The following is an 11,795-nucleotide window of genomic DNA, read 5'->3' as shown; positions in this document are numbered from 1 at the left end:
ATGATGACTGCCCCGCTCGATCCCCCGATCGATTTGACGCCTTGTGACTTTTACATTTGGAGCCACATGACAAGACACCGGTAAACTCGCAAGAAGAGCTCAGGGAGAGGATCTTAACAGCTGATCAACACACCAAGGACACCATCATATCACGAGTTAAGAGAACAAATGTCCGTAAAAACCTGCGTGCCTGCATTCGTAACGGAGGTGCTCACTTTGAGCAAGACGTGTAATGTTCTTTAATTGTATTGTTCATTGATTCCATTCACATGAATATGAATGAAGTATTATTTCTTGTACACAAATGTGAATGTTAGCAACATTTGCACCTTGTTGGATAGCTGATGACACAAGGAAGTAATTTACGTAATTTGTACGCTTCGTGTCATACCATTTTTGTTATTAATACGTTGCCAAGTAAACTAAGAGTGCATTTTTTTGTCATCACTTGTAAGTTTAGACCCAGCCGTTACTTACATGTGATTGTTATTTGGGAAAAACTTTTTTTTCAACGAACCACTTATTTGTTAGCTATCAGAAAACGCTGAAATAAGTTCCATACAATGAGCAGTTTTTTTCTCAATTCATCTTTTTATGTGGAAAATTGTCATTTTTTAAAAAAAACAATTGAAACTCGATTATCTCGAAAACCACTAATTTTGGGACGGGGTATCATATGGTCAAATTTATTGCAAATTGTCTCTACTTTAACCCCTTTCAGGGAATACATCTAATTACCAGTCACCCTGTATATGTATGTATGTTTGTTCCGGCATAACTCGCGAACGCCTGGAGCAATTTCAACCAAACTTGGTACACATATGACTTACAATCTGGAAAGAAATACTGCGGCCTAAGACACCCCTGGCACCCTTAGGGGTGGGGATTGGAAGGGGTGACATGTAAAAATAATCTAAAACGACCGACATTAGTGTGGAATTCATAGTTTTCGGGATCGCTAAGATGAATTGTGACACTCCCAATGCCGTTCAACTCCAAGTTCATCACCTATCGGCGAGGGGGTAAAAAATAAAATGTCAAAAATGACCTACACTAGTGTCGAATCCATAGTTTTTGGAGCCGCTATGCTAATTGGCGACATTCACGATGACATTTAAATACGCGGGCAACGTCAGCTAATCAGCTAGTTAAGAATAAAGAAAGAAGATCGAGAATCCACTTCCTCAGGTAAAACGGTCTCCAACATCATCAAGTTTGGCCTTCTGGGATACTTTCGCTTTCTATCCATTATAGTGTAAATAAAGTGTAAATTTATGTGCGATCCATTTTACTGAGTTATTCTTTGAGTGCCTTTTCGATAGTGAGTATTAACTTTATCGTCGTAATCAGGAAGTCCCGAACTAGATTTCAATGGTAGTTCATAAATATGTCCAGTAAATCTAGTCTCAGTTAGACCATTTGGGATATCTTTAAGATTTGACAGTATGATATTATTGAATGGATCGATTCTATTTCAAGTTTGGAACATTTTTCCATCGTTAAGATACATGATTGGCAAACTTTGTTCTTTTAAGAAACAGAAGTGTTTCTTTTGTTTTAAACATGTTTAAAATGTTTAACAGTGTTTTAATAAAGAAGAAGAAGATTAAACTATTCAAACATTTAAAACATGATGCCAAGCCAAGATGATATTTACTAAGAATAATGGTTGACAAGGAATCTGTTAATCAACCATAAAAAAAATGTTGTCTCTAGTTATAAAGTAAACACTTGAATACTTCTTAAAATACCGTTACTTGAAAATCTTGCATATAGGCTGTTCGGGAAGGTTCGACTATTCCACAGTTGCCAGGTCCCACTCTATCCCCATTGTAGATAAGATACTCTGTTTTCCGAAATATCACATTTTATTGTGAATGCAACAATATACATTCACTATTTTAAAAATGGTATACAAGTTGTTTTAAACGCTTTGGTTTTAAACATGCCAACCCTGTTAAGATATAGGCCTACCCAATATCATAACTTTTCATAACATCTAGCAATTTTTGGGTTGTGCACACGGCCCCGTGCCCCCCCCCCCCACCAAAACTAAATCTGCCAATGTTCTAGAATATATGTACCTTACATCTGCAGCGGATTTTTTTCTTACAGCGATCGCCTCTCGTTTCGAAGCAGCTTGTCGTAAAACCCAGCCGAGCGTCCATTTTGAACATCCCGACACTTAAGATGGCGTGCAGCGCCGTTGTGTTGGATGTCACTCCCGGGTCACTCCGGCGCCAGCCACACAGAGCTTTACGACACAAGATACTCCACGGCACGTCGTCCGTTTTTCAAGAAAAAGTCCTTGTTTCCGGAAAATGTAGCAATTATATGCCTGAGCGTCACTTCCGCTGGGGAGCAATTGTTCGCGAATTGTAATTCCCTGGCGTTGATAAAAGAAGTGTAAATGAGGGAGGGCAATAACAAATTGCTGCAAGAACCTTTTCTATGTACGCAATTAGCAAGGCAATCAGCTAGCTGCAACCCAAGACGCTGCCTCGTCTTTTTCCTTTTTTATAGTGGTGTATTTCGTGTTTTCTTAATATAGCTAAGGACACTAGGGTTTTCGTTGCAGACATGTAATGGTTCCATTGGCGTCGTCAGAAATTTTTGTATGGACGTCAAGCCATTCATAAGACTTCAATAGTGGAAATAATAATTATTATTGTACAATAATAATTAATGTAAACTAATAAATATATACCAATTTTATTCCGAATTTTTATATTATTATTATGTCCTTGGGCAGACTAACTTTATCCACCAATTGCAGCACAATTCATTTCCATTATCTTTTTACGCTTCATAGAGCTAGGGTTCCGAAATGCATAGTTAGGCCTATTTTATTTTATTATTTACTTTTACACATCTCGTTTGTGTCGCCCCCTGTCAACACATGTTTTTTCAAGCACAAAACTGTTCAATCTGTATTATAGTATTAATCTATGTTGGAATCTTTTCTTTAAAAATGTGTTATTGTTAATGTTACAATAGGTAATTAATTGTTTAACTTAAATCAGGAAAAAATGCTGAAACTATGGAAATAGAAAACAACTATGTAGTAACCATGGTAAATTGTAAACAAAATTATGATATAAAAGAGCTAGACTTTTGTAAGCCTACGGGACATTCTCCTGGTCGCCGAAAGACTGATGGTTCAGGGGACGTTGGGTAATATCTTGCTTCAATCTTCGGATTGGCTGGTGGTCTTGCGCTCCATTTGGCAGATATTCCACAAACCCAACTCTGAATAAGGCGTTCTCCTGCATCATCAAAAAGACCAGGGTTATAAACTTCGGTACAACTAATAGGTTTAGGCCTACAAGTTGTACCGGGTGAATTGTCTGTTTGAAAAAGTGTTTGTATAACATCGGAAGTATAAATAAATCTTCGAGTAAAAGATCTTAATGATCTTTCATTTCAAACCTACATAGGTGATAATTAAAAATAAATCCTGCACCACAGACCTCGCTAGGGCTTGGTCCTACTAGCCCTTAGAAGCCTTTGAGAAGTCCGATAAAAGGGTTGTAACCGACTAACGTAAAGCCCTAAAGGCAGAAGTTGCGTGACACGTTCAAGAAAATCTTTCAAAAGTCGGGGGGAAATTTTACTAATAAATTTTAATTTTTGCAATTTGAAAACTATGGAACCATTTATTCTTCGGTTTAAATGATAGAACATGAAAACACAATCTGGTTCCTGTATTAAACACAAACCTTCGATTTAAACTAGATTTTACTTTGGTTATCCTGTTCGAATATTAACTGAATTTTTCTTGTTTTAAAACTTAAGGAACGATGAAAATTTCCAGAGCCATCTGACGGATCGGTTTCACCCCCTCCCCTTTCCGACACCCATGGGCCGTTGTATTCACACCGTTTCGAGGATCTTTCCAATCTTAACTCCATAAGTATCACAAATAGCTATTTCCCCAAAAATATATTTTCTCACTGTAAGCAGATACGAGCGGGAATAATAACTCACCAGAAGCAGGGTGTTACAGTTTCACCTATAGCATGAGCTTACAGCATAGACGTAACTTGGGCCCTAATTTTGGGGGGCCAGAATCGAACTTCAGGTTTAACTTTGAGGGGGCAGACAAGAAAAGTTTTCCATCCCATAAAAATAGCTAAATAACTGTTACATTTGTGAAGTCACAAATATTACTCTTTATTACATTGCTTTTCAAGTACCAGGAGGTTAACAATAGTAGCCCTAAATCGTAAATTTTAATAAACTTGAAAATTTTGGGGGGGGGGTGCAAGTGGCCCCCTTGCTACCGCGAAGTTAGGCCTATGGCGTACAACCGCATTATTGGTTAGACTTATACAACAACTTGGCGTAGCACCGGATTAGTAGCAGGGGATGAGTTTAATGGGTCCTCGGACACCTGACCTAAATCCATTCGATTTTGCCGTACTAGGCTACATGAAATCTAAAATGTAAAGTATGAAGATTGGAGTCAGGCACCATTTGCGTGAGCGAATTGCCGAGAGTGTCGTTGAGGAACATGGATGCACTACTACAGTTATGTCTTGACACTGGAGATCACATTAAAAAGTACAATATTGTAATTATAATATAACAGTATTGTAATTTCCCCACTGATGATAGACTTTTGGATCACCCTGTAGAGTATAAACATCAATATATTGTCTGCGATAGACGGGTGTGTTCTTTGACTTGTATTGAAAAGGCATTATTGCATTTATGGCAAATCGATCAATTTCAATTATTAGAACCGATTACAAGGACTGCAATTTCTCCAAATGTATTGTCTCATTGTTTACACTCATAATTTCCAGACAGAAATTTACGAAAACGAGCTGGCGTGAACCACTACTATTTGTTTTACGGTACGTAAAACATTAAAAAAACAGGCTGCACAAAATAGCCGAGTACAGTTATTACACATACATACATTGTATAATCTTCGCACTGAACCGTTCGAATAATTCATTAATTCTTTCCCACGAAAGTTACTTACTTACTCCACGGCTCTACCGTACAGCCCATGCAGGGCCTTGGCCTCCTTGGTGATAGCTACCAACTCATCTCGATTCTTCGCTCTAGTTCTCCATCCTCTTATGCCCATTCGTTTGAGGTCTTCTTCTGCCTGGTCGAGCCATCTCTTCCTGGGTCTGCCAACACTTCTCTTGCCTTCCTGTTTCCCTTGGTAGATCTTATATACCGCTCTGTCTGGTTGCATCCTTTCTACGTGTCCCAGCCAGCTAAGGCGTTTGGATCTTATTTCACTTGTTATGCTTGGGTTCTGGTAAAGTGTTGCTAGTTCTTCGTTTGTCCTAATTCTCCAGATGCCATGTTCATTGATTGGTCCATATATCTTACGTGAAACCTTCCTCTTCCATATATCTCGCCTTTCTTCTTCCTTCGTTGTCAGACACCAGGTTTCCGACCCATACATCACTATTGGTCTCATTATGGTTCTGTACAGTCTTAGTTTCAGCTTTCGGTTCACGATGCATGATAGCATGTGTTGCCTGCTGTTATTTTTGTTTTTACCTCTTCGGCAATGTTATTATCTTATGTTATTGTTGAACCTAGATATTTGAAATTTCCAACTCGCTCAAACTTTTGACTGTGTGTTTCGAACTCATTTATACAGGGTGTTTCTAAAGGTCGTTTACAACGCTTGGGAGGTGATTCCTCACACGAAAACAAGCAAAAAGTCTAAGTTCCATTTTTACGACTGAGGCTTCGTTTCCGAGATAGGAGCCTCGCAAAAGGTGACAAAGTGAACGTCACACCTGACTGGGACGAATGCTGTAACAGATAGAGAGGCGGTTCCAAGGGAATCATAAAGGAATCGTATGTGCTCAGTCCGGAAGTCACTATGAAAATTTCACTGCACGCATGCGCAATGGAGTCCTCAAAGGAATTGGAGATTTCCAGCAAGAACAATACATGGAAAAGGTATGTAACGCAGCAAGAAGGACCGTGACAATGAGAAATGCGTTAAAGACTACACATCCCGACCTCAAACATCAAAACATGAGCACCGAACACAAAATCCGAAAAGTTGAGCACGGTTGCATACCCCAGTTACACGCGAGGAATGAACGAATCATGTCATGTGGCATACGAGAGACACATTACTCCACCAGGAGGAGGGAAAGAAAAACACAATATCAGATGATTGCGACAACGTGTATTTTTACACGCGACAACTACGTAATATCCCCCCCCACACACACACGCACAACAAACAACAAATGCTACAATATCTTACGCACAGACAGTCCGTGTCACTGTACACCAACTGAAGATGTCACTTTCACCACACAAAGGGGGTGGGGAGCAATACCAAGAGTGTTCTCACTGGTATTTGCCGAGGGCAATAATCACAGACGGTTTTCAAAATGTCTGCCGTTTACTTCTATGCAGATATGACAGCGACGAATCAAGGATTGTCGAGTACGAGCAAACAAGCCAGGTGTATCTGCTACCGTCGCGGCGGCGACGTTGATGCGAGCAACGAGGTCCTCAGCTGATGTGAGAGGTGTGTCGTATACGAGGGTTTTCATTTCTCCCCAGAAGAAAAAATCGAGAGGGTTGAGATCTGGCGACCTCGGTGGCCAAGGCACAGGCTCATCCCTACCAATGAACCTATTGCGAAACACGTCATGCAGGAAATGTCGTACATTATAATCGAAATGAGCTGGTGCACCATCGTGTTGGTACCACATTTCTTGCCGCAGTGCCAAAGGTACGGTCTCCAACAGTTCAGGCAGAACCTCACTAAGAAATGCATGATACGTGAGACCATTCAGGCGAACAGGGAGAATGTATGGTCCAATTAAATGATCATGTACTATCCCGCACCACACATTCACTGAAAACCTGTGCTGGTGATGGGCCACAAAAAGTGCATGTGGGTTGTCAAAGTCCCATACATGACTGTTTCTACTATTGAAGACATCCATCCTGGTGAAAATGGCTTCATCTGTCCGCAATACGTTTGCCTCGAAGTGAGGGTTTGTGTCCAGCTGATGCAACAACCATTGGCAAAACTCCATACGAGGGCGAAAGTCACGAGGTAACAGTTCTTGTACTTTCTGCAGTTTAAAAGGGTGCATTCCTTCCTCTGACAACACTCGCCAAACATACACATGAGACGTGTTTCGTGCCCGAGCGAGCACTCGCGTACTGGTGCCAGGATGTTCTGCGACCGCTGTTAACACATCTTCTGCAAACTGATGTGTACGTACACTTCGGGGTCTTCCAACTTCTTGCCGCGGTGGTAACACTGACCCTGTTTCACGCAGTCGACTGCCCACTACCTGAAAGAAGGTGTGAGACGGTAAACGTCTATGTGGAAAGCGTTCTCCATAAAGACGCCTTGCCTCACGGCTATTACCACGTGCCTCCCCATACATGAGATGCATGTCTGCTAGCTGCTGGGTCGTATACGCAGCCATCTGTGTAATAGGGAGCTGGAACTGCAAAGTATTGTTTTTGTTTAACACTGGCACACTGAACAAATTGGCCGTATCACCGTACGAACACCACAGACCAATTGTGAACCAACCCTTCGAGCTCCTCTCGCGGGAACAGCAGTCATGAAGGTCAAACGTAGACTACGAGAGCCAGACTTGCCTGTGCAGCGCTTCCAAAACTGGTCTCTTTTACGTCACAATGATCGCGTGCGAACACTTTTGGTATTGCTCCCACCCCCTTTGTGTGGTGAAAGTGACATCTTTAGTTGGTGTACAGTGACACACACTGTCTGTGCATAAGACATTGTTGCATTTGTTGTTTGTTGTGTGTGTGTGGGGGGGGGGGGATATTACGTAGTTGTCGCGTGTAAAAATACACATTGTCGCAATCATCTGATATTATGTTTTTCTTTCCCTCCTCCTGGTGGAGTAATGTGTCTCTCGTATGCCACATGACATGATTCGTTCATTCCTCGCGTGTAACTGGGGTATGCAACCGTGCTCAACTTTTCGGATTTTGTGTTCGGTGCTCATGTTTTGATGTTTGAGGTCGGGATGTGTTGTCTTTAACGCATTTCTCATTGTCACGGTCCTTCTTGCTGCGTTACATACCTTTTCCATGCATTGTTCTTGCTGGAAATCCCCAATTCCTTTGAGGACTCCATTGCGCATGCGTGCAGTGAACTTTTCATAGTGACTTCCGGACTGAGCACATACGATTCCTTTATGATTCCCTTGGAACCGCCTCTCTATCTGTGATAGTATTCGTCCCAGTCAGGTGTGACGTTCACTTTGTCACCTTTTGCGAGGCTCCTATCTCGGAAACGAAGCCTCTGTCGTAAAAATGGAACTTAGACTTTTTGCTTGTTTTCGTGTGAGGAATCACCTCCCAAGCGTTGTAAACGACCTTTAGAAACACCCTGTAGTTTCATACTTGATCTTGTTTCTTGTTGTTATCATGTATTTTATCTTATCCTGGATTATTTCCAGTCCATCTCATGTCCACCTTGTCCCACGAAAGTTAACAATAGTATTAAATTACTTCATCGATCGTAAAGCCACGCACAAAACTCGAAGTGTACTTTTGGTGCATCTATTGACAAACGTGTAATTTTGGTGCCCGATCTTCTCAACTGACGCATTTTCGATGCACTTACACGGGACTGCACACGATAAAAGTAGTACCTTTTTATGCATTTCTGTGCAGGCCGGTAGGGGGTCTTACGGGTATCAGGGGGCTTTGTAAACCTAGTCCACTTTTCAAAAGTTTAACAGTATTAAATGAAGGTAAATTATGTGTGTGTGTGTCGGGGGGGAAGGCATTAACTTAATATAAAATATAAAATTTAGAAATATCACACAAATACTACAGAATTGTTTTTCATTATGTTCTAAAACATCTCTTGAAGTGTTAATTGACTGCTTGCTACTGACATCATCCCTTACTACACACTCTATACTACTTTCAATGATCCAGATATTTATATTATTACAAGATGCATAATATTCAACCATAGTGCCTACCGTAAACTCACCTTCCTTCCCAAAACTTGGAAGCTGTTGACTTTTGACGAAGATGTGCAGGGAATGTGGATGATGACGTCAGTGTCACAGATTTTTGTCCAAATGGTAGTCCGCAAAGGTACATATAAAGAAGCTCTCTTATGAAAGAAGTTTCTAAAGTCTAGAGAATCATCTAAATACTTGCCGCTGCTTAGACTACTGCTCATAAACAAGATGAATGAATGTAGTAGCTGAAGTTTATGTTCTGTGAATTCATCCTTCACACCAAAGTTGAGAGCAAACTGACGGCAGTGCTATAGGTAGGACTTAGCCCCCCTGGCCCCTGCCTGGCTACGGGCCTGTTTCTGTGTTGAAGCTCCAAACTCGCATTTTATGCATCCATTACAGACATCACAAGTTTATGTATTTATTTATTATTATTGAACTCAACAGGTTTACACCAATTTACAGAGTTCATATTGTAATAGTACAATTTCTTATACAATACATACTAGAATAACAATACTGTAGAGTTTCATAACATAGTTCCATCTATTTTTCTAGCCAATGTATTCATAACTGTTTTCTTGAATTGTGAATATGACATTGTGAACGAATCGATGTTTTTATTCTCTTTCACCATAGCATTGTAGACCGCACTCATTCTCCAAATAGGTGATCTTTTCATGATATTTGTTCGTGCTTTGCTCACATAGAAGGTTCCTTGCTTGGGTCGCGTTTTAATGTTCGGAAAGCGTATTTTGAATTGTGAAAGCCACAGAGGAGATCGAAGTATGCCGTTAAAAATTTTCCAAAGTAGCATACGGTCTCGGGCTGTCCTTCTGTGGTCAAGTCTGTCCATATGGAATTGCTCTATTGAGTTAGTGTATGATTCGAACCTGGGGTATTCGCCTTCCAGTTTGAATTTCATGTATCGCAATAATTTTGACTGTACACGTTCAAAATTTGCGGTATGTTTTTGAACTTCTGTGTTCCATATGACAAAGCCAAATTCGAGTTTTGTACGCACTAGAGAATAATACAATATTTTTAGTGTTTGTGTACTTCTGAAGCCCCTGCCCGTACGAATAATAAATCCAACAAGCTTGTACGCTCGCTTATTACTTTGTCCAGATGATAGGCGAACGTTAATTTAGAATCAAAAAGTATTTCTAGATCTCTTGCCTTTTCCGCTTTCTTAAGGTTAACATTATCTATTTTATACTGATAATCTATAGGCGTCTTTTGCTTGGTGTATGTAACACAGAAACATTTTTTTTTACATTTAGGGAAAGTTTGTTATGTGAACACCACGCATTCAACCTATTTATGTCGCGTTGTAAGGAAGCACAATCGTCTGCACTTGTTATTCTTTTGTAGAACTTTAAATCGTCAGCAAACAAGAGCTTGTGAGAATCAATCACATGTTCGGGTAAATCACAAATCATACTTCGGATTCTGTATTGAGTTACAAGAACAGTTAATTTGTTATTATGAGCTACTACTACCACCTCCAATAATAATAATTGTTTTACAAATAGAATACAACTTACCCATAAGTATCGCCATCAGCAGGTAAATTTACAATTCTAGGAGCCTGCAAAATAATAACAATAATATATTTATAGACTATGAAGAACACTGAGTATTCATAAACATGAATGAGAAAATATGAAGAGTAGTGAAATGTAGTGTTTATGTATTTTGATTCTGTGCATGTATAATGATCATAAAATCTAAAGTGTAACAATGCAATTTTGCTTGAAATAAAATTCAGTTCTGATTATACCCTACACAAGAAAAGAAAAAGAAACATTAGTTTGAATTAACGAAACATGTTTGTTTAAGCAACCTCAAACAAAAAAAAATGTAGTATCCTTTACCAAATTTGGTAATATTCAGTAAATATTTTGCTATTTTTTTTCACATGCGAGGTGCAATAGTCCTACTTAGTAACAAATAACAGAATTGAAAGGATCACCTCGCTGGACATTACTGTTGCTTTTATTACCAAGGACTGCGTATATTCGACAGTTTTCATTTTTACACAAAGAAACCTCGGAGTGCGCAAGGAGACAAGCGTACGATGTGTACATACAGACAATCAAGCCAGTGACAGTTCGTAATCATACATTCGCAATTATCTCACAAACGGTTCGTTCCCGACCACATGCTTACTTAGACTTATTTGCTTCTACTATCGTGTACTTTCACCATTTGTTTGCGCTATCACTTCTGATACACCCTGTATGTGTGTGTACACCCCCCCCCCCACACACACATATATATATATGTTCATCCAGAAAATGTTTGAAATAACAAAAAAATTGATTCTCGTAACAAAATATTTATTTAAATTTGCGACAAACAAATTATTGTTCTCCAGAACGAAATTATTTTAGTGATCATTAACATTTGCATATATTTATACTTTACATTCGAATAAGTGAGAGGATACCTTGCGAGTGTGTGTAATACACTCAATAAAATGCAGGCACACACATACACAAATATACATACAATAGATTCATAGAATTTCAATCGAACATTTCAGTTTCAGAAGCTGAAGGCTGCTGTTCCAGCTTTTCGAAGAAAACATCTGACACTCGCTCTTCCCATGTGGTGAATTTCACCGTTTTCGAAACCACACAAAGCTTGAAGGCAAAACGCGATAAGATCGCACAAGGCAGGAAAAGAAACGCAACAGTCTCTGCACAAGACAGGAGGAGGGGGAGGGGGGATCGAGAGAAAACTCAAATGAAGTAAAAACAAGGTTGCGTGGGTGGATGTTGGTCAAACTATGGATCTTTATCACTGGCAGTTTCAGCCCAT

The 11,795-nt window shown here is 39.8% G+C and overlaps 1 protein-coding gene across 1 annotated transcript; it reads right to left on the bottom strand.

The window, feature by feature from the left end:
* Nucleotides 1-4,990: 4,990 nt before the first annotated feature.
* LOC145998357 (uncharacterized) lies at nucleotides 4,991-5,443 on the bottom strand. Its single transcript, XM_083134764.1, has one exon. It carries the CDS (start codon nucleotides 5,441-5,443, stop codon nucleotides 4,991-4,993), a length of 453 nt encoding a protein of 150 aa, XP_082990890.1.
* Nucleotides 5,444-11,795: the final 6,352 nt, after the last annotated feature.

Source organism: Lepisma saccharinum, chromosome 14 (genome assembly GCF_977018435.1).
Source record: "Lepisma saccharinum chromosome 14, izLepSacc3.1, whole genome shotgun sequence".
NCBI lineage: Eukaryota > Metazoa > Arthropoda > Insecta > Zygentoma > Lepismatidae > Lepisma > Lepisma saccharinum.
The sequence above is the reverse complement of the archived record's forward strand: the minus strand, read 5'-3'. Positions and strand labels throughout refer to the sequence as shown.

What these genes read in the sequence shown, in the direction of transcription:
- LOC145998357 (XM_083134764.1), bottom strand. Translation starts at nt 5,443, where the DNA reads ATGAGACCAATAGTGATGTATGGGTCGGAAACCTGGTGTCTGACAACG.